The 24,198-nt window shown below is 33.0% G+C and overlaps 2 protein-coding genes across 2 annotated transcripts in view; both read left to right on the top strand.

The window, feature by feature from the left end:
- LOC139503853 (homeobox protein Mohawk-like) overlaps window positions 1–24,198 on the top strand; it is a 360,650-nt gene that overhangs the window by 226,597 nt on the left and 109,855 nt on the right. The window lies entirely within an intron of this gene.
- On the top strand, window positions 721–2,977 carry LOC139503288 (uncharacterized). The gene is made up of 2 exons (XM_071293048.1): window positions 721–874; window positions 2,350–2,977. The coding sequence occupies exons 1-2, from the start codon at window positions 780–782 to the stop codon at window positions 2,975–2,977; spliced, it is 723 nt and encodes a 240-aa protein (XP_071149149.1). The 5' UTR covers window positions 721–779.

Here is a 24,198-nt window from a genome sequence, read left to right as displayed (position 1 = left end):
ACAGTCAACATCAAGTAAAATAAGACAGGATCTGGGATTCTTAATGAGCCTTCGACTTCAGTCAAAAAAGCAAGACTGAGCGATCCTACATTACAGCGGCGGCAGTGACATCTACAAATATTCACTCTGTGGTTACAGCAAAAGTAGTCGAGACACTGGTTTCCAGGGACCCTTAAATTTTTTTTTTATTAATAATTGGACCACACGACCAATGAAGCCGCATTGAAGGTTTTATACAAATTATTATTTAATAAACTACTGCAAGGCTGGTTTAAATGTGAGTGGACTTAATGACCACTGAGGTTCAAAGAAAATGTGATCAATCATTGCCAGCTAGGCCCTATTGCCACAAAATTAAAAAATAATTCTTAAGTCTGATAATGCTCTTAAAAAATTTGATGAAATCTGATAAGAGATTCGATTAAAAAATTGTTCATCATAAAAGCTTTAAAAAAAGTTTTGGTTTCATAATTAAACAATGAGGAACACTAAAAAAAATATAAATGTTCCTGGCCTACAGCAGGCACATAAATATTTCATGGAGTTCAACTTGATTTGAATATTTTAAAACCTGTCCCTTCATATGTACCAACAACTATTATGTCCATTAAAATGTTTTATTTCTTAGTATTTGAAATGGTTAACAGTTGTCAAAATTTGATAGAAAGCAAAATTGTAAACATTTGTTTTTCAGTCTGAACCATCATTGTCACAAGAATCTAGTTGGAGCCTAACTTCAGATGGTCAAAAGCATCTCAACAGCGGAATACATGTTTTGAATGAGCCACTTCAAAATCTTAAGTAGTGGAAACATGAGTCCTATCAAATACATACTTCAACAGCCATTGGAATGTGTACAAGATAGTACTAAGAGGTATTTTTTAAGAGTTCTTAAACAACAGAGAGGTCATTATAGAAACAATTCATGGCATATAAATCATATCATCATTGACTGCATATATTATATTTAAATTTCATACAGAGCAATAGCCAAGGATTAAATAAACAAATATAACAACAGTTTTTTTAATGGAAAATAACTATACACACAGTCCTGAATTATTTTTACTTGAACAGGGCAAAGAAGATCTATAATTTTTTCATCTGTCCAAGGACAGTTCTTTTTATTTGTATATGCCTGTTTACGTGAAGTATTATAGGGTTATTGCATGAATATTGGGGAATATTGCCCCGAGTAGAATTTTATATTACACGAGCTTGCGAGGGACAATATTCACCAATATTCATGCAATAACCCTTTTATTGTATAGCAATATGATATTTGGAAGTAAAAATTGGTTTAAACTAAGATTTTGTCGTTGATGATGTCATGAATTTTGACGTTTATTGCACTAGTGCAATATTAGAATTTATTGCACGCTAACTTTTGGTTACTTTTTGTGAGAAATATTATATTGCTATGCAATAATATGGTATACTGTTGTCCATCTGTCATCAACATGTCAAAATTACTTAAACCAATTTGCATAACACTTTGGTAAATCGTTTATATCTATTGACGTCAGCTCCCTTTTCCATTTTTATTAACTTTCTATTTTACATTGCCTTGTTATTATTCATTACAAAACGTGGGATTTTCCACTTTTAGTACAATAACTCAAAAATGTTTGAGCAGTTTTCATGAAACTTTGGTTAATTGTTTAAATTTATTAATGTTGTCTCCCTTTTCATTTTTATTAATTTTAAATTTAAGGTTGCTGAGTTCATGGAGTTGTGGGATTTTATTCATGAAATTGTGGGTAGTTTTCCAATTTTCGACAATAACTCAAAAAGAAGGGCATTAGGTTACACCCTTGTCTAAGTTGATTTCCGTTCTAAAACTTTTGAATGCCTCAACTAAATGGTATGACACTTATACACGATGCTTATCAATGCAAGATCAAGTTTGAATTTTGGTGGTGTCACTTTAACTGTTCTAGAGTTATGCCCCTTTACAAATTCAAAAATTGCTAAATTCTCGTATCCATTCTTGAACTTTATTTTGTCTCAACCAAATCGCACATGCTATGAAACTTATACAAAATGCTTATTACCACAAAATACAGATCAAGATTGAATTTTGGTCATGTCACTTATATTAATCTAGAGTTATGCCCCTTTACAAATGGAAAAACAGGTTTTTTTTACCTGTTCTCTGAGTTAACTAAAATTTGCCTCAACCAAATGTTATGAATACACAATGCTTAGTACCACAAAATATAGATTACAATTTTTTTTTAGCTGTTCCTGAGTTATGCATACAATATGCAAGCAGGGGCATCATCTGTGTCTCATAGACCCATTCCCATTTATTTTGTAATACTAACTCCTTTTTAATTTCAATCGCAGGTATGTAAGAAGAAAAGCCTCAGAAGCAGTTTGTACAGTGCTTGACCATATTGCACCTGGACAGTCATCAAAACTTCTTGATCTACTCGTGGAAGACATCTGTAATAATAATGCTGTTGACAAGCAAAATGAGAGCAAAGATGAATTATTGAATTTGATACTGAGATTATATGATGAAGCTGACAGTAATGCATTAAAAATGCAATTACTTTCAATAATATCAACCACATCATTAAACAGTAAATCACAGCTGCTAGAATTAAAACCTGGAATGTCAAAATGGAAAGTTGATCAGAGTAGAAGCCATGCAACACGCTTTGGTGTTGGGACAATACAAACTGAAAAGACCCCAAACTACAGAGATAAGATGGATAAGGAAAAACTGAAGCATGCAATGGCATTTTTTCTGGATCCTAATTTTATACAAATTTGTTCCTTTGGAAATAAGGACTTGCATTTTGATAATGGAGATGTCATAAATATACCCCAAGTTGTACGAAGAACTTGTCATTCTGCACTGATACATATGTACAAGACAGTATGCACAGAAGCTGATTTTACTCCTCTGTCAGACAGTACTCTTTTCAAAATTTTGACTACTTGTTCAGCAGCAAAACGGTCTAATTAATGTGGACTTGATAATATTACTACTGATGGCACTTTTGCAATTGAAAATCTTATCAGAATGACAGAAACTCTAAAGGTTGGGATCAAATAACACAGTACTTTCATCCCTCAAAACAGCCTTGGCAAATTTCAAGTTATATTTAAAAACAGAGTACAAGTTCCATGTAACTATGTCTAATTCATGCCAAACCCATTGTATCAAATATGCATTGAGCAATCCAGGAAATGTTCTAATTCATGCCAAACCCATTGTATCAAATATGCATTGAGCAATCCAGGAAATGTTCTGCTTCAAGAAAAATGTGACCATCAACATCAGAAGTACTGCTCCAAATGTTTACTGTTGACCAATGCAAGATCTCAACTTGAAGATGAAATTCAGAAAATACAATGTAAGTATTTTTTAAAATGTAGAAGATTATATATCTTTTGAGTGGCCATTGCAAAAGCATGGGTGTAAAACGCACACTCTTAAAGTACAGCCATTTAATATCAATCAATATCTAAAAATACCACATTTCCAATACTAATTTAACAACCACATGCACACATATAACCTTAAATTAGTGTAGAGCGAAGAAGTCTATAGTTTTTTAGAAAGCTAAAACTTGTCGCAATTTAAGATCGGTTCCGCTAGCTATCTTTTAGAACATTGTAATACCATTTCCAGTTATTTCCCTTTGGATGCAATCAAATAAGTGTCATGATTGGATCGGCGATTGACAACATGGAAGTAATTTATCTGCGAATTTTAACTGAAGACAATTTAAAAGAAGACTAGACGATCGTCTGAGCTATATTTTTTAGATGCAGGGAATAAACTATAACATTTCAAAGATCAGTCGGCTGTTCATATATTTTCATATGACAATGATTTATACATGTATGTGTATCCGATATGATAATTTTTTAATGACTAATGTCCACGTGGAGCTTTTAACACCTCAAAATACACACCCCCAGCATCACTACATGTAATATATAAACTCACATTTTATACAACACACAGAAGGCATTCATCATTTTCCTTAAATCAGTAAGGTTTATGACCCCTTCTGTAGCCATTTTTAGCTTAAATGGCCCAAATGGCCAAGTGAGCTTTTCTCATCACTTGGCGTCCGTCGTGGTTTATAATCCGTCGTAGTCTGTAAAATTTTACAAAATCTTCTCTGAAACCACTAGCCCAAATTTATCCACACTTGGCCGCAATCATGACATCAATTTGGGGTATGAACTGACGCGGCCAACGCCATGCAGAAATGACCATTTTTTTCTGTGTCCAGTAGCATCGTATTTCTTCAAATATTTTCTAGCACAATGTCTGGACATCGGTGGACATGCAACATTGCAAAACCACACGTAAAAATAAAAATTCGTAAGGGTTCCGCGGAACCCAGTGTCTCGCCTACTTTTGCTGTTAATCGCAGACTCAACAAAATGAGGAAAACATCAATAAAAAATTTCCCTCTCGATACTGTCTTTTGATGGAAAGAAGCTTCCAAGTTTGGTAAAAAATCCAGGATAGTTTATGAATCTAATAAATGTTGTGCTTCTGTCTAAGTTTGGTAGAAATCCAGGATAGTTTAAGAACATTATAAAAATTTTAAAAACTTAAACCACAGAGTGAATGTTTTGTTTCTGGCTAAAAAATTAAGTCCATTTATAAGTAAAATACGGAAAAGTGGAAATTTATTTTACAAAATATTCTTCTTGATACTATCTTATGATCATAAACCAGCTTCTGTCCAAGTTTGGTACAAATCAAGGATAGTTTATGAAAGTTATTAAAATTTTAAAAACTTTAACCACAGAGTGAATGTAATGTTTCCTCACAGAAAAACTAAGTCCATTTATAAGTAAAATACGGAAAAGTGGAAATTTATTTTTACAAAATATTCTTCTTGATACTATCTTATGATCATAAACAAGCTTCTGTCCAAGTTTGGTACAAATCAAGGATAGTTTATGAAAGTTATTAAAATTTTTAAAACTTTAACCACAGAGTGAATGTAATGTTTCCTCGCAGAAAAACAAAGTCCATTTATAAGTAAAATACGGAAAAAATGGAATTTTATTTTTACAAAATATTCTTCTGGATACTTTCTTATGATCATAAACAAGCTTCTGTCCAAGTTTGGTAGAAATTCAGTATAGTTTAAGAAAGTTATTAAAATTTCAAAAACTTTAACCACAGAGTGAATATTTGTGGACGCTGATGACGACGACGGAATGTAGGATCGCTTAGTCTCGCTTTTTCAACTAAAGTCGAAGGCTCGACAAAAATCAACACCCAAACTATAGCTATAGTCATAAAGAAGGACAATAAATGAACAAAAGACAAACCCCGGGACACAGAAGTACAAACAATAGACCATCCACTCTGAAAACTAAAAGTAAGATAGAAACATGGATCACGAAAAACATGCAGGGACGACATCAGAGAGTGAAGAGAACTTGCTTCTTGCAAGACACTTTCCGTGAAAACAATTTGATATGAAGACAATTTTTGTTTTTATTTATGGTTTTTTTAGCTCACCTGGCCCCCAAGTGATTTAAACTTTGTAAATGAGTTGACTGTATCAAATGAAACTTAGATGTTTGTTTATTTTGCTATCTTCTACAGACTGGAAAACAACTGCACATAAAAATCCAAGTAAGTTTTTAATTTTCTGAAACGTATACTATATTTAACTTATATACTAGTATATATCTAGTTCCTGCCATGCCTTAAATTTTTCCTAGACGTTGCAGTTTGTCTGTACTCATAGTAACTTTTGAGGTGTAAACACAGCCATATTTTTCAATTCCTTATAATGAACCTTAATTGGTTCCTGATTGAACACACAAAGTTTACACAGACATGACAGAAAACAACTGATAATAATTTATTTTATATGTTTAGTAGTAAATACGCTTTATCATATATTTCAACAGACGAGTATTATATTATATGAACTGTTTTCTGATCCATAGCACTGGGTTACTTTCAGTTCTACTTTTGTCTTGTTTCAAAGGCCTTAAAAGAACTGCTCAATTACTTATCCGAAGCACCATGGGTACCTTACATTTTGCGTGCTGTTGTTTTAATAATATTTTTATACGACCGCAAAATTTGAAAAAAATTTTGTCGTATATTGCTATCACGTTGGCGTCGTCGTCGTCTTCGTCCGAATACTTTTAGTTTTCGCACTCTAACTGTAGTAAAAGTGAATAGAAATCAATCAAATTTTAACACAAGGTTTATGACCACAAAAGGAAGGTTGGGATTGATTTTGGGAGTTTTGGTCCCAACATTTTAGGAATTAGGGGCCAAAAAGGGCCCAAATAAGCATTTTCTTGGTTTTCGCACTATAACTTTAGTTTAAGTGAATAGAAATCTATGAAATTTTGACACAAGGTTTATGACCACAAAAGGAAGGTTGGGATTGATTTTGGGGGTTTTGGTTCCAACAGTTTAGGAATTAAGGGCCAAAAAAGGGCCCAAATAAGCATTATTCTTGGTTTTCGCACAATAACTTTAGTATAAGTAAATAGAAATCAATGAAATTTTAGCACAAGGTTTATGACCACAAAAGGAAGGTTGGGATTGATTTTTGGAGTTGAGGTCACAACAGTTTATGAATTAGGGGCCCAAATAAGCATTATTTTTGGTTTTTGCACCATAACTTTAGTATAAGTAAATAGAAATCTATGAAATTTAAACACAAGGTTTATGACCATAAAAGGAAGGTTGGGTTTGATTTTGGGAGTTTTGGTCCTAACAGTTTAGGAATAAGGGGCCCAAAGGGTCCAAATTGAACTTTGTGTGATTTCATCAAAAATTGAATAATTGGGGTTCTTTGATATGCCGAATCTAACTATGTATGTAGATTCTTAATTTTTGGTCCCTTTTTCAAATTGGTCTACATTAAGGTCCAAAGGGTCCAAAATTAAACTAGTTTGATTTTAACAAAAATTGAATCCTTGGGGTTCTTTGATATGCTGAATTTAAAAATGTACTTAGATTTTTAATTATTGGCCTAGTTTTCAAGTTGGTCCAAATGGGGGTCCAAAATTAAACTTTGTTTGATTTCATCAAAAATTGAATAAATGGGTTCTTTGATATGCCAAATCTGACTGTCATTGACTGTGTATGTATACTCTTAATTTTTGGTCCAGTTTTCAAATTGGTTTACATTAAGGTCCAAAGGGTCCAAAATTAAACTAAGTTTGATTTTAACAAAAATTAAATTCTTGGGCTTATTTGATATGCTTTATCTAAATATGTACTTTGATTTTTGTTTATGGGCCCAGTTTTCAAGTTGGTCCAAATCAGGATTCCATATCAAGTATTGTGCAATAGCAAGAAATTTTCAATTGCACAGTATTGCACAATAGCAAGAAATATCTAATTGCACAATATTGTGCAATAGCAATTAATTTTCAATTGGAGTTATCTTTCTTTGTATAGAATAGTAGTTGATAATATATGTTGGAAATTTGCCAGACATGACTGATGTCATTTTCTATTTTTATTTGCCAATAACTTTATGTAAATAACTTCATTGGAAATTTGCCAATATAAAATGTTGCTGATGAAGCTTTTTTTCCTTATCTTATCTAAAATGTTTTTAGATAATGTATGTTGGAAATTTGCCAGACATGACTATGATGTCATTTTCTATTTTTATTTGCCAATAACTTTATGTAAATAACTTCATTGGAAATTTGCCAATATAAAATGTTGCTGATGAAGTTTTTTTTATTGTTTTATACAATAAACAATGTATATTCACTTTTACTACCAACCAATCTTTACCATTCAGTGATAACAAGCACTTTATTTTACATTTTAATATTTTATGATGTATTTAAAAGAGTAGTTATTGTTGCAAACTCCATTAGAAATTTGAATTGATATCAGTTTTGGAAAAAGGGAAACGGGGATGTGAAAAAAAGGGGGGGGGGGGTTTAAATTTTTCTCATTTCAGATTTCATAAATAAAAAGAAAATTTCTTCAAACATTTTTTTGAGAGGATTAATATTCAACAGCATAGTGAATTGCTCAAAGGCAAAAAAAAACTTTTAAGTTCATTAGACCACATTCATTCTGTGTCAGAAACCTATGCTGTGTCAAATATTTAATTTTAGATTTAAATAAGTTTGAAGAAGAAATCTTTAATTGATTTGTAAAATCTTGACATTTGTTTTGTGTAAAAAAACCCATGTAATGTCAAAAATTTGATCACAATCCAAATTCAGAGCTGTATCACGCTTGAATGTTTTGTCCATACTTGCCCCAACTGTTCAGGGTTCGACCTCTGCGGTCGTATAAAGCTGCGCCCTGCGGAGCACCTGGTGTTTATTATTGTATTTATTTGTGTGTTTTGTATTTTTATAGTTGCATTTAGCATGTTTAGTGTGCCAAAAAATATGAAAACTTGACGTTTGTGATGTCGCATACAATATGAAAACTTGACATTCGTGACGTCACATACCAAACAATGTCGTCATTCAAAAAATTGACCTTTTTGAGGAAAATTTTTCTTGAGCAAAAAAAAAAAGTAGGGTTGAGATAAAGGGTATGCGATATAGGGTGCACATCAAAGTTGCGCGATATTGATTTATCAGCAGGCTATTTATCAAATATGCAAAACTACTGTATTTACTACTAAACATATGATAAATATATTTATTTATTTTTTTATAGTTTACTTCCATATATCAGTATATATTAACTTACATTCATTTTCTCTTTTGATTGCTATTTATAGAAAGATTGTGAGGTTTTAATTTTTCTCAACCGGATTTTGTACATCATCAGGATTTTATTATTTGTTTCATCCTAATCATGCTAATGAGTGTTGTCTAGCCATTAAAAACATGTTGATCCCAATAAATAACTGGAGCATTCTTAAAGTGTTGTTGTTGTACATATATGTATAAATAGAATCTTCTACAGTATTTTTTGTAAATTTTATTTAAGTTGTTTATAATGATGATTTTAATTTTTCAACAGATTGAGACTTCAAGTTTTGTGTATCAATGAAATGCAAATTCACTGGTTTGAGCATGGTGACAGTCAGCATTGTTGTAAAATCTGCTGCACTTTTCTCAATCCACTGGTATGCATAATACAGCAAAGTTCCATAGACGATTGGTGGATTAGCAGAACAGAAAATCATGCTGGAAATGAACATCATTAGCAAAAGGCTACAGCTTCATGTACATGTACAGTAGATGCATTTTACTTGTTAATAAAAGTAAATGTCTCAATTGGATTTTTTGGAAAATGACGCTTTCAGCGGCATGTTTCCGATACTATTGACCTGAACTTCCATTACATTTCTTTGCCTACCGCGCTTGGTTCGTATTTACTTTCCATTACATTTCTCTGTCTACCGCACTTGGTTTCGTATTTACTATTTTACATACAAACTGGAATCTGCTTGTATTATCATTATTGTATAGTAATCAACCGGGAACCAGTTTACATACTTTATTTACAGAATAAAACATTTTGACCTGTTCATATGTTTATTGTTACCACAGTTGTATTTTGAGCTTTCCCTTAGTTATATTTTTCATATTTATTCAAGCTTTCGCTTTTAACGTAATAAACAAATAGATCCGTATTGACATGGTTCTGGACTTTTCTAGACAAAATAGTTCTCCTAAATAATGTCAGCCTTTCTTACCCTTTCCACTTAACAACCATTAAGAAAGTATTAATCAGAATCATCTTGACATCCATTGGATAGATACTGGTCTTTATCCAGATTTACGAAGTTTTGAATAATCGGAAATTAATACCAACGCAGTGCGTATGAATCATCTGATGACACAGGGTCTCCGCTCCTTCTTATTACCAAAAAGATCGAAGTGTACCAACACGATGTTGTTAAGATACTCATAAATCTATTTTTATAACTTTATTGATTATGTGAAGTAAAACTAAAACATTGTAAAAACAAAGATATATAATTAATCAGGGAAAACTTGATAGTCTTTTCGTTTTACAAACAATTGCCTTTATTATAAGAAAATATAATGTGTCCGTGTTGGTCCACTTTCTACTGGTTATAAGACAGAAGTAAGTACCGACTCAATCTTTGTTTACAAAGTTACAACAGTCTGTAACAGACTGAATCTGTATGACATGTGAATAAGTTATCGATATCGATGCTGGGTTTAATACAACGGTTTGAGAGAGTGCCGCCGATTTATTGGGGTATCAGGTCTGTTCGCGCCCAATATACTTTCGCACCCTAAACGTTCGCACCTCGCACGTTCGCACCCAAGGTCCGTTCGCACTCTACAGGTTCGCGCCCAATTTTAATTCAAATTCGAGTTGAATAATTGGAAAATCATGATTGTTGTTTTTAATTGCTTTCGTGTAAATACTGAATGTATTTATAGCTTGGTATGAGTAAAAGATTGAAGATTTTAAATGAAAAACACAAAAGATAATTGTTTTTAACAGCTTGGTCCCTTTGATCTGAAATAATGAAACAATACACTATTATATATTACTATACATTATAAAATTTAATCAACACACAAAAAAAAAAAAAAATATGTAGTCAGAATCTCACTTCATTTTGAAACAAGTCAATGAAACAAAAGTTATAGCAATACACTAACCAAAACATGATAAACAGTTATTCAACACAAAATAAAACGTTGACAGAATCCCACTTTATTTAGAAAGGAATATAATTTTTTTTAACAATACACTATCCAAAACATGATTAAGATTTATTCAACACAAAAAAAAATGCTGTCTTACTTTATTTTGAGACCATGAAAACAATTATACTTATAAGAATACTACTTGCCAAAACTTGATTACAAAGTTATTAAACACAAAACCAATTAAAATTGGGCGCGAACATGTAGGGGGCGAACGGACCTGGATTTATTTATTGGCGGGGCGGGAGAACAGATTTCCCCCTGAAAAACTCTTTAAATCCACCTCTGCTTGCCTTTATTAGTCTTGTACAAAGCTTTCTTGTGAAATTTAGCCCCTCCTATGGTTTATCTACACATACCCAACACTTTTTAATTTGGTGTTGACTCAAATGTAGATTCTATTGATTTTTTTTGGCTTTAAAAATATGCTTCCAGACAGACAGACAGACAGACAGATTGTCAACTGACTCCATGTAGAAGTTATTTCCAATGAATGGTGATTTTTATCCATATTTTGCATTTTTGTTCTAGTTCAGTGATAATGAACGCCATACTAATTTCCAAATTGTACACAAGAAACTAAAATTAAAATAATACAAGACTAACAAAGGCCAGAGGCTCCTGACTTGGGACAGGCGCAAAAATGCGGCGGGGTTAAACAGGTTTGTGAGATCTCAACCATCCCCCTATACCTCTAGCCAATGTAGAAAAGTAAATGCATAACAATACGCACATTAAAATTCAGTTGAAGAGAAGTCCGAGTCTGATGTCAGAAGATGTAACCAAAAAAAAAACAACAAAAAAAATGACAATAATACATAAATAACAACAGGCTACTAGCAGTTAACTGACATGCCAGCTCCAGACTTCAATTAAACTGACTGAAAGATTATGATTTCATCATATGAACATCAGGCACAATCCTTCCCGTTAGGGGTTTAATATCATACCATCATAACATATATGAGAAGAACATAACCCGTGTCATGCCAACAACTGGTTTTTGAGTCGAAGCATGACTGGAGCGGGCACCCTCTTAGGCAGTCAGTGGGCCCCCACTTATGAAAACTTCTGGATCCGCTACTGGCCAGAGGCTCTGGACTTGGGACAGACGCAAGAATATATGTTTACTGTTGAAAGACACTCGAGTATAATTAGATGGGTATTCGGGCCAGGGATTCGGTCTTCGCAGGGGATATTAAAGATAAAAAAAAATATTTTCCGGACCATAATACTGAGTACATGAATCATACATATGTTCATAGCTATATGCGAATACTATTATAGTCCGACATACGCGTACCGGGTTGGACCATATGAGAATTATACTTGTTTGGTAATGTTCCGGATCATATTTAATTTAGTACAATGTATGTATATACAACCCACCACCAGGACAATCCCCAACCCAACACAGGGGGGTGTTAGGAGACACAGGGCAGTCTGTTATTGTGGTAGAGGAAGCCGAAGAACTCGGAGAAAACCACCGGGCTTCTCGGCAGGAACAGACAAACCGATGAGATATCTATAGGTAGCAATACACAGTTAGAAGTTTAGTTTCGCATTATGGCCCCTGTGAATTTTTTAAATATGAAAGTTTTTGTACAATAAAATTGATTTTTAGATAATTGAAGAATAATATAGCCTTCTTAGTGGGTTTATATGAACATTAAGATTGTTTTTAACATGTTTTATAGGCCATTTATATGATTGACAGTCCGTATTTTCCTATCCGTACCGTTCATAGGTCCATTCATTATTGTAGTGTTTATCAACAAAGATTTTGCGCTCGATCTTTTCAATTCAATTTTATGGAAAAACGAGCAGATAAGCATATGATTTTTTTGGGACCACTTGATAGATATAAACTTATGGATTCAGGAAAGGTATTACTGTAATTGATTGAAATTTTCCTTTAGACCAAATTTTGGAGACTTTTGTGACATGTTCACCCCCTTTTTTGCTATATTTTGTATCTAAGAAATGCAGATTGTTGCCATGGTTACACCCAAGAGGGATTATATTTCACCCTTATGACCATTAGAAATCAAATCTATGGAAGATTCTCTTTCTATAAGTATATACATGCATAACACACATATAAAGCCTTCTTTGTTAGACAGGAGGGGAAAGAGGGTGTTTAAAAATTTTGAGTGTCAATTTTAAGTTTTTTTCCTAACTGTGTATTGCTACCTTAGATTGACCTCCAGGTCAAAGTCGGGGACCACTTTGACCAACCAAGGCCCCCAAAGTACCCATTCTAGTTTTATCTCCGGTCTAGGTCTCAGAGATGTGTGTGGGAGGGTAAACATCACCCTACTAATTGTACTGAATTTCCAGCGCCCCGAGTCAGGATCGAACCCGGGACCTTCAGCACTGTAGCCATCGGTCTTAACTACTAGGCCACGAACCCACATTTGATGTCTACGGTGTTTTTAAGGTGGTACCTAACACTACAGGGAGATAACTCTTTAAAATCAGCTAAACGTTTTAATTACGTTGAATTGTTAATGATATATTAAGCTTCTCGATAGGGATGGCAACGAGTACTCTAGTACTCGAGTACAGTTTCAGTACTCGGATACTCGTTTGCCTGTTAAACATCTTGAGATATTTCTCTTCACAATTCCAATCACTTTGGTTCCGTTGAAATATCCCCTTCGAAAAACTAATTAAAACTAATTTACAACATAAATATGTATATCTTGTGGATACTATTTGTTTTAATAATACCAGCAACGTCCTTTTCATGGGCACAACTTGTAACACAAAATAAAAAGTCATACAGTTTTTCGTCTGAAATTGTTGACTAGAACATATTCCAAACAAGAACAAAATCAAAGTGAACTGCGGGGAATCCTATGCAACTGATTAGAGACATTTTTAACGGTGTTTGTACACGGATCAACACTTTGGAGTAAAAATTAACTCACCACAAGCCGAACAAACTTACCTTTGTTTGTTAATCAAGACTTCTATGTAAACGTGATTGGTATGAGATGTACATTTAAATTAATCTAATTGCTCTGTATTTGAAGCTTATCTATAATTGTTTAATTTACAATTTCAAGATAGGCAAAAGCACGAGAGCGACATTCAATCCCAAAAGTCGAAAATAAATTGACAACGGCATGGCTAAAATAAAAAATGAAAATCAGACAAACGATAGTTCAAAAAAACAAAACACAGCAAAAGTAAGACTGAGCAAAACGAAAAAGCACAAGTAATTTTAAGTCCAACATTGCTGTTGACAAATTAATGGACATATGTTGTATCATAAAAAATAACAACTCATCAGGAACAGATGACACATACATTGTGTACTTTGCCGGACTTTACATGCAAATATTTTTGATTTTGTTGGAATTTGGTTCATGAACAGGCAAACAAACAATGATTGCTGTTATGATAGGTTATTTGTAAAAAAAAAACCGGCGGTCGGTAAATCATTGTTTAAATGACACAAAGAGGATCAAGCACTGTTTGTAGTACATTTGTCTTTCGTTAATATGTTATGAAAGGTAACAAAACACTGCATCCTTACTAAAATCTAAACTTTTCAATAGACGTTTCAGATTTATCCGAGTACTTGCGAGTACTCGAGTATCATGATCGAGTATCCGAGTATTAAATTTCAGATGTTTTGACATCCCTACTTCTCAATGATCAAAATTAGTCTTTGTCAAAATGCTATATACATGTAACCAGTGTAATTTTTCTGATAACATGGTTGGTTCAAAGTTTCTGAAATTTTTATACTTTTGTCAAATGGTCAAAGTAAATACTTTGTCAAAATTTTATGAAAATTAAATGAGCCAAACTAATTTTTAGTGAAGGTGTTGGGTACCACGTACTTAAGAACTGTTCTAGATCTCAAATATCGTAAATATGACTGCTATATATACACCATATGCATAAGACATTTTAAACGACAAAAATAACGGCTTCATTTATGTACAATAAATCACAGGGACTCGGTTAACAGTTTTTTGTCTATGTTTTTTATCATTTTTTTTTTTCGTATTTGCCTGTCTATTTGTATAACAATATTAACGTTTTTAACTTTGGCATCAATAGTATTGGCAGTAATGGCTATGTTGTGTGTGTGTTCGGAAAGCGGGATTGGGAATTATTATCATCGTTTCTATAATTCGTGGCCACGGTCAAATAAGTCGTGGGCACGGATAAGCAAGCCGTGGCCACGGACAAGTAAGTCTTGGCAACGGTCATGTGTCGTGGCCACGGACAATGCTACCATTAAGTGCAGAAAACTGACGTTAAATTGGAAACACGCGCACTTTCTAATTTTTCCAGCTTTCCTTGTTAGGTAAACGCTAACACACAAGTATAAATGCCGTGAGATTCCAAAATAATATGATTTTATAATTAACATAGGATATCAAATTTTACCCGGGGGGGGGGGGGGGGGGGGGGTATTGCCGCATTATACGTATATTCAACCCGAGTATGATTTTATTTAAGCAGTGATACAAGAGACAATACAATGGCTTATAGTTATGATACTAAAGTGTTCTTACTTTTTGATTGACTTATTGATGTGTATATTTTTGTAATATATGCATCATTTCGTTTTTGTTGAAAGCAGGACATTTACATTATCAAAGTGAAGGAAGGAACCCGCGAATGCAGTTCATGCCGTTCCTAACATGTTACGCTTGTGTCGACGTCAAATAATGTTAACGGACAACCTTGCAAGACATTTTCATTAATCTGTTTTTTTGTAGATAACCCTGTAATCTTAATAAAGTTTGGTGTACTAACTTCAACTTTTAATTTAAAGTACTTTTTATTGGTATAGTAATCAAAGCCGAAAAATAATCTTCACGAAATCAAATCTCAAAGGCATGAAAGTTTAACCGTTCGGACATTTCCGCAAGACATTGCAAACCTATTGTTTTAAATTGAATATGTAGCTCAATTTGTTTATTAATTTGAATTTTTGGAGCTTACATTTAGTATAAAACGATCGTGTTTACAATTCAATAAATTATATCTGTCAAAATTTTATTTTTTTTACTGAAATGTTTCAAGTGTCCAAACTAAATTTCCCCTGGGACATTTCCGTACATCATATTCTTTTCAAAATATATATGCAAATTTAAAATGGAGTAAACCAATACTGAAATATATCACGTCATATTTCTGATCATAAGATATTATTCAGAAGTAAATTTTGAAAAAAAAAAATTCACTTTTTCCGTATTTTACTTATCAATGGACTTAGTTTTTAATTGTTCGAGTTTTATGTTTCGAGTTTGTTACATGGGACAACGCTAAGTAAACGTGTTTTCTGATAATCTGTGTCTTCCGAAGCCTAATAATATTATATTTTTATTCTCTCTCTATAATAATGAGAAAATTTACGAAGCAATCTTTCTTTTCATATATAATTTGAAATATTAATTTCAGCATTTCTTAAAAAATTTCCCCGTCAATTAGTTAGTTAGCGCTATTTTTCGTGGTAGTAGCAATATCTAACGCATGCGTCCTAACATTTTTTTTTCTCTAGAGCATATAATCATATATATTATAATAACCCAAATAAGCTTTCATACTATCCACGAGTACATTTTACCAATGTATATGGAATTTTTTAATTTAAAAGTATTGTAGATTTCATAAAATGCATTTACGTTACTTGGTTTTTTTTCATAAACAAATATATGTATATTGTCGAGTTTTTATATTGTTTTGTGAAAATATATACATATACATTTTTATTTCGTCAACGTTAGAGTAAAGCTTTCATTCATATTATATTAAATTGTATGTTGACTCTTACCGCATATATATAGTTTTGCTTGTTTCCAATCGTTACCGAGGATTTTCAAAGAAGTATACAATTGGAAAATGGCCTGCAACATGAACAGTAATTTGGATATAACTGTTTGCTTAAACTTTTTTTGATAGATTGATATTTGCTAGACGTCCAGTGGCAAATATGCCATGTATATTCATGTAATCCCTCAAACAAAAAAAAAGCCATTATCACTGATGAACAAGTATCGTGACATTTTTGTTTAGGGGACGGCTGAATCACACCGCCAGATGCAAGATTTCTTGCTGCATTGAAGACCCATTGGTGGACTTCGGCTGTTATGTGCTCTTTGGTTGGGTTGTTGTCTCTTTGACAAATTCCCCATTTCCATTCTCATTTTATGGTATGTCGGAATTATATTTATAAAGCATGTATATGAACTTGAACATTTGTAGTTGACCGAATGCAAAATAAATAATTTATACCGCAGTCACATTATTATAAACCACGATCGCACTACGATCTGTGAAAAAATGCAAATTTTGACGATCGTAGCGCGATCGTGTAGATAGTAGTAAGGGCGCATCACGGTCGTGATGAGGTTTTCAAGATCGCGATGAGCTCTAATTGGCCAACACTATGGATGAAACGTTATTAATTAAAAGATTTATATAGAAAAAGGAGGGGGTTTCAACCCTCGGAAAATCAGCCCGTGTTCCGTGTTTTATTGCAGCCTATGTCTTTTGGCTTCTAGTTCCCCGTAAGAAGAATGTGAGGACATATTTTTTTGTATAAAAATTGATTCCCCAACGTAAGCTGTTTCCTCTTTGGGAAATGACAGAAAAACTGCATGACAGTATTATGCATGTTATTACTTTGTTTGGATAAAGAAAATACATTCACATACACTGGTTATGATATAGATATGTAGGAAGATATGGTATGAGTGCCAATGAGACAAATCTCCACCCAAATCACAATTTTTAAAAGAAAACAGTTATAGGTCAAGGTACGGTCTTCAACACGGAGCCTAGGCTCACACCGAACAGCAAGCTATAAAGGACCCCAAAAATTACTAGTGTGAAACCATTCAAACGGGAATAATAAATAAATAATAAATACAATATTTATAGAGCGCATTATATAATAACAAAAATTACTCTAAGCGCTTCACATTTAAAAATATATAAAATACAAAAAAATACATAAAACATAGATTACAAAGCACTATCTTAAAAGAAGCAAACAAGCATATAAAAATTTATAATTTTTTTTTTAAAAGAAACGAAAAATGCATGTACCCTAAAATATATACAAAACTGTCTAAAACTAATGCAGTCAAATAAAAGTATATATAAAATCTACAAGAAATTCTTAAAAGCAGTCCGAAATAAATGAGTCTTGAGTTGCTTTTTAAAAACAACTAAAGAATTTACACTCCGTAAAGACGATGGCAAATTGTTCCAGAGTGTAGGCGCAGCCTTGTCAAAACGCCTCTCACCGTAGCTTTTCGTTCGAACGTCATTTGGAGGATGTAGGAGCATACTATTTTCCGACCTGAGGGATTTACTTGGCTTGTATGGCGTAATTAAATTTTGAAGGTAACTAGGAGCTTTGCCATGCTGTGCGTTGTACACATATAAAAGAAGTTTATATTGGCAACGGTAATGTATGAGTAGCCAGTGTAACGATATTAAAACAGGCGTAATTGAGTCAAATTTCCTTTTTCGTGTTATCAAACGTGCTGCTGTGTTTTGGATCGCTGCAATTTACTGATAATTTTTGGTGTTAGTACCGTACAACAATGCATTGCCATAGTCCAGCCTTGATGTAACTAGGGAGCACACTAGTGTTTTACAGGCTTCAACTGAAATTAAAGATCGAATTCGACCAATATTCCGAATTTGGTAAAAACAAGCCTTGGTGATCGCACTGGCTTGATGTTCCATACTGATGGTTTTATCAAAGTACATTCCCAGATTTTTCACACAAGAAACGTCGCTTAACACTGTTCCATCAAATGTCAGACGAAAATCTGAAAGATGTTTCAATTGATGTTTTGGTGCAAAGCTTATTAATTATGTCTAGCAACGATCTAGTCTATATAAAAAAAAACAAGAAACGAGAAACACTTATGAACCACATAAATAGACAACTACTGAACATCAGATTCCTGACTTCGGACAGAATGTTTTAATCAACCCATAAACCGTATCAAATACTCGGTATACGTCCTTAGTATCGCTTTATTGTACTTTTTTTTGTTATTCTAATAATTGAAATAAAAGGAGACTGGGATAATAAAAAAAAAACAAATACAAGTTAACAATTTTTATTCGTACATTCGTTCATGTGCCTACTCCGGGTTTTGATATGAAGTACTTAGTCAGTGATTGGGAATCAATTTTTAGTAGCAGAGTGCTTGTTCAATTCATCAACAACAAAAAAAGAATTTTAGTCCGACATAATGATTAACAAAAAGATCTTAGTTATCTTTTCGGATTTCAGAAGTAAAAGCTTGTTTGGTTTTCAACGAACCGGCGATAAGTCGATGATTTTTATAATAAAAAAAAAAGAATCGTAGAATTATACTCATTAGATCGATAAAAAGCAGAATAAATCTAAAATGGTTCAATAATTTGCATTATGTCCGGTGCCAAGTATTTCACGTATGATAAGGAAGATCAGGACGAAAACAAATTAACAATGAATACAATAGATCTGCATTGAACGCCGGGCAAAATAGCATTATAACTGGGCACCTACCTCGGGTAATTACGGACCATCAAACAGTTGTTTCAGAGGTTCTTCAAAATACAAAAAATTGTATGGCACTCTCATCATGAGGCATCAGATTTCACGTCTCATTTCTGAATTTAAACATCACACACATTCAAAAGGACGACCCGCACTAGCAATGATTTGATTGTCCGGAGAAAACGGAAATTATCATGGGGGTTTAAATTTATTGACGAACAACATTATGAACATATACAAAAATCGAATCTATAGTATGCAGCCATGCATATGCAATCATGTTTGTTTCATTTGACACGGTAGATAAAAAGGCAGCAAAAAATGTCAATATTTACGTCTTCGTTCATAGCAGGCTCTATGGTGACCGTTGCGCATATATTAGATTCTTGGTTGCTGTAGTGAGATGAGAAGGGAGTTTGCATGCATACAAACGCCAGTGGACACAAACCGCTGCTCAAACATAAAGTTCAATATAAAAAAGAAGATGTAGTATGATTGCCAATGAGACAACTCTCCACACGGGACCAAATAACACAGAAAATAAACATCTATAGGTCACCATACAGCCTTCAACAATGAACAAAGCCCATACCACATAGTCAACTATAAATGGCTCAGAAATGCGAAATGTAAAATAATTCAAACGAGAAAACTAACGGCCTCATTTATGTACAAAAAATCACAGGGACTCGGTTCGGAGATTTTTATCTATGATTTTTCAATCTTTTTTCGTATTTCCTGTCTAATTGTATAACATTATAATAATAATTATACGTATAATGTAATACAAAACGACAGGAAATACTGACCCCCTATGAATCCATTGAGGGTGAATAAAATCCATAGGGAACTCGGCCTCCGGCCTCACCCCCTATGGATTTTACTAACCCTCTATGGATCCGTAGGGGGTCAGTAGCGAACCATATAACATATAATATCACTCTTTTCAGCTCTTAATATTATTCCGTATCATGTCTTTGTGACGTCAAATACGTTGACCCGGCCTTAATAACGTTGACCCGGACATATCAGCGACGTCATAATGTTTGAACCGACGTTAATAACTTTGACCCGAACTTATCAAGTCATCTTTTGTGTGCTGGTGAAACAAAGAAAACACTTCCGAAACACGCAAATATAACCCGATAAATCGATTATCAGATTATCTGCATATTGATATTGTAAAATATCAGCTGCTTGACATTATATGAAGGCTTTTTGATCTCGTTCGCTACGCTCACTCGACAAAAAGCTTCATATTATGTCTCGCAGCTGACATTTTATGATATCAACATGTAGATAACCTGATAATCGGTACCGATGATGACGTTGCTGAGAACGTTACATAAGGTCTTGCGGTCATAAAACTTTCGAGCACGAAAATCGTACTCAGACTCGAAAATCAATCAATCAAAATACTGGATTTGGTGTTTCGAGCACTAATTGTGTACTCCAAGTTCTGAGTAAAGTTTTATGACCGAGGACCAAGATCACGTGATCTATATCGCTTTTTGGCCCGGTCCAATATTTCCAATACGGACTGGCAATAAATCTGAATTACATGTAAACATATATTGTGACATTAATATTGTCAATTTAGAGACAAACAAACAAAATAGTCTGTATTTTAGGATGGACACACATATATGTTATCATATGTTCTGAAAAATTTGGAAAGCCAGAAGACAAAAAAAACCCAATTATTAAAACTTAGAATGAACATGCTTGTCGAAATATTATTTTCAAATCAAACAGAGAATAAATTAGTCATATGAAATGAGTGAGTGGTGAAAAATAATGTTTATCCTATTCTTGATCCAATGTATGTATATATCATAAACTTAGTCCTTTGTGCACGATTTTATCATTTTTTATGCAAATATATTGTATAATCGTCAATTTTTTCTCTCTGCCTGTTATGATTTAACAAATATGGCTTCTCATTAAATGCCATGCTTTGAAGCAGAAGTTTACCGAATGTCATCATAAAGTAAACAAATAACAAAAAGTATGGATATTGAACATGTGTTTAACATGTACAAACAGATAATTGTTTATTTTAATGACAGATCCATACGTATTCCTGTGATCACCGAATTTTTACGAGGAGGGTTACGCTCAGGTCACTATGCATACGGAAAATATGTTGGCGAATTGCTTCCTGGAAGCAAGCAATTAAAAATAAGTAAACTTCTTCTAAATGTGGACAAATTAAAGAATTTTCCTCAGAAAAAAGTATATGTACATAAGTTGTATAAGTATAGATTATAACATGCCCTTTTCCATATTGGCCCTGGTATCATCCCGAGACTCCCATATCGGCCTCGAGGCTTATAATCTTATGTGTGTTATAATCTTTTTATCACATGTTTAAGTGCTGCAGAAAAGAGAAAAAAAGGTCAATTATAACAATTTAATGATACATAAAAGGTAAAATCTTGAGCAATTTACCACAAACGTGTCGTTAAGTATGCAATGACGTCACGTCATTAGGAACAGGGCACAATATCAATATCTCTTTTTTTCCCGGGCAATTTTGAGGTTATTGCATATGCAAAACCTAAGGTATTCATAACAAATATGTGATAATGAAACTTTCCATATAGTCATAAAAGACATATGCATATTTTTTTTAATTTTGAGGTTTCTTATGACTTTAAATATTTATATTACCATAGTATGTTAGTTTTCTCATTCTTATTGTTTTACATTTGTCAGTTTGGGGCCTTTAATATCGACTATACGGTAAGGGCTTTCATTGTCAAAGGCCATACGATGATCTATATCTATAGTTGTTAATTTCTATGTCATTTTGTTTCTTGTAGAGAGTTGTTTCATTTTTGTTGGCAATCATATTACATATTTTTAAATCAATTTTAATAAATTTAGTTTTTTTTTTTTTTTTTTTTTTAGAGCAAACAGGTACAATTCTTCATTTATCCTCTTTGTAAATACCCTGTAATCATCATTTTTTGGAGCGAATGGAAGAAAACAACATTAATTAACTATATACCTGTGTTTACCAGTAAAATGGCGCAAATGAAATATGGTTTGTGGCGCAAATGAAAGATTTTTTTGGCGCAAATGAAATGCCAATTGACGCAAAAGCAAAGCACTGATTAATACATACTGAAAAACAAAAATACCAGGTGAACTATATAGGCTCCTTAGAACCTGTAGAAGCCACTTTTTAAATGTTATCATTACTATTTACTTAATCTTGAATCAAACATTTAGGGCACTATATATGACTACCATTATTTATATACATATGATTTAATTATTTTTTTATAATTTTTCTTATTTAACAATTTGTACATTTATTTGTTGTTGTTGTTTAATTCATGTACTTATTTACAATGCATAGGGAAACAAGGATAGAAACCTGATATTGGTTGAGAACAGTACCCTCCTAAGTTCTATTTTAAGCTTGCTTCACTTTGAATATGTATATATGAAATTGAAAATAAGATACTTTGAAATGTATACTTTACTGTGATTGAAGACTGAGTTCTTTGATATAATTGATTCATAACATCTATATGATCTACAAACTAACAAAATTAAACATGTTTACCCCAAAAGGTACTTCCAAATTTTTATAAGACCGCACAGAATTTTTTAGGATTTTGTATAATGCTATGATGTTTTCGTCAGCGTCCGAAGACACATTTGGTTTCCAGACAACAACTTAAGTTAAAGTGAATGAGTCTTTATAAAATTTTAAAAGAAGGTTAAATACCATATAGGGAAGGTTGGGATTGAATTTGGGGGCTATGGTACCAACAGTTTATTAATTGGGGGCCAAAAAAAGCATTTTTGTAGTTTCCAGACATTAACTTGTGTGCAAGTGTATGGATCTCTCTCAAATTTCTAAACGATTAGGGAGGTGGATCATTTGACCAGTAATGCAGACATTATAGTTTGTTGACTGTTGTTACATTTATACATGTTTATACTTCTTCATTTTACTAATGAATCTTAATGAATTTATATTTAAATTTTATTCAATTTTTTATATTAATTATAAATTATGAATTTTCAAAGGTTACTTCTTTTAATGTTTATTTATTTACATGTATGTACATCTCATCACCTAACAATATTTCTATTCTATTTTAATCATTTGTTATTGACTATTCAATCACTTTATTAGATTATGTAAATGTATGTGTATGACTTTTTGTTTATCATTATTATTAAAATTGTGTGGGATATTGAGGTCTCTTTGCTTGTCTTGTATTTCTCTGTTTAACACACTAGAAATGAATGTGCTTACAAATTGTAAACTGATTTGTGAAATTGCTAGTCGAAGATCTAAATTGTATAGTCAAACTTGTAGATCTACAATACAAATATTCAAAACATTATACAAAGCACAGCCTTACTTGTACATGTACTATACGGGTAATCAGAATATTATACATAGCACTGTCATTCTTATAGATGTATATTACCCAGAGTTTTCCCTAGAATTTCAAATAGCACAATGGAAATTAACATAGCACTGGTCTGCCAAAAATTATAGCACCATGGCCTCTGTACATTTCATCATAAAATCAGCCAAGATAGCACCATGGTATCAAATATAGTAATAGGGTACCACAGTGCTTTAAGGCCCCAGGGAAAACACTAAAACAGTTAAACACGACATTATACAGCACACTGTCATACTCATATATGTACTTTACCAGCCGTCACAACATAATACAGGGCACTTGTCATTCCCATAGATGTACTTTACCAACAATCAGAACATTATGCAGGGCACTTGACTCAGGGGCGGATTTAGGCGGGGGCGTGGCGGGCGTGCGCCCCCCTAAAATTTGCAAAGCATGGGTTGTCTTAACTAATTTTAGTATTAGAAGAGACCATTCCATCTTTTTTAACATTCAAAGTATATAAAACAGTCAGTTCAACAGAATCATTATGATTACTAATCAACTGACCGGCTACGATTTATTTAATTCTATATATATTATATACTTCAAAGGAAGGTGTTAAACGCGTAGCTG

The sequence above is a fragment of the Mytilus edulis genome, chromosome 14 (genome assembly GCF_963676685.1).
Source record: "Mytilus edulis chromosome 14, xbMytEdul2.2, whole genome shotgun sequence".
NCBI classification, from domain to species: domain Eukaryota; kingdom Metazoa; phylum Mollusca; class Bivalvia; order Mytilida; family Mytilidae; genus Mytilus; species Mytilus edulis.
This window is presented reverse-complemented; position numbering and strand designations above follow the sequence as displayed.

Coding starts and splice junctions, on each gene's coding strand:
- LOC139503288 (XM_071293048.1), top strand. CDS start 780: ATGAGCCACTTCAAAATCTTAAGTAGTGGAAACATGAGTCCTATCAAA. Junction 875..2,349: donor GTACAAGATAGTACTAAGAG/GTATTTTTTAAG, acceptor TTTCAATCGCAG/GTATGTAAGAAGAAAAGCCT.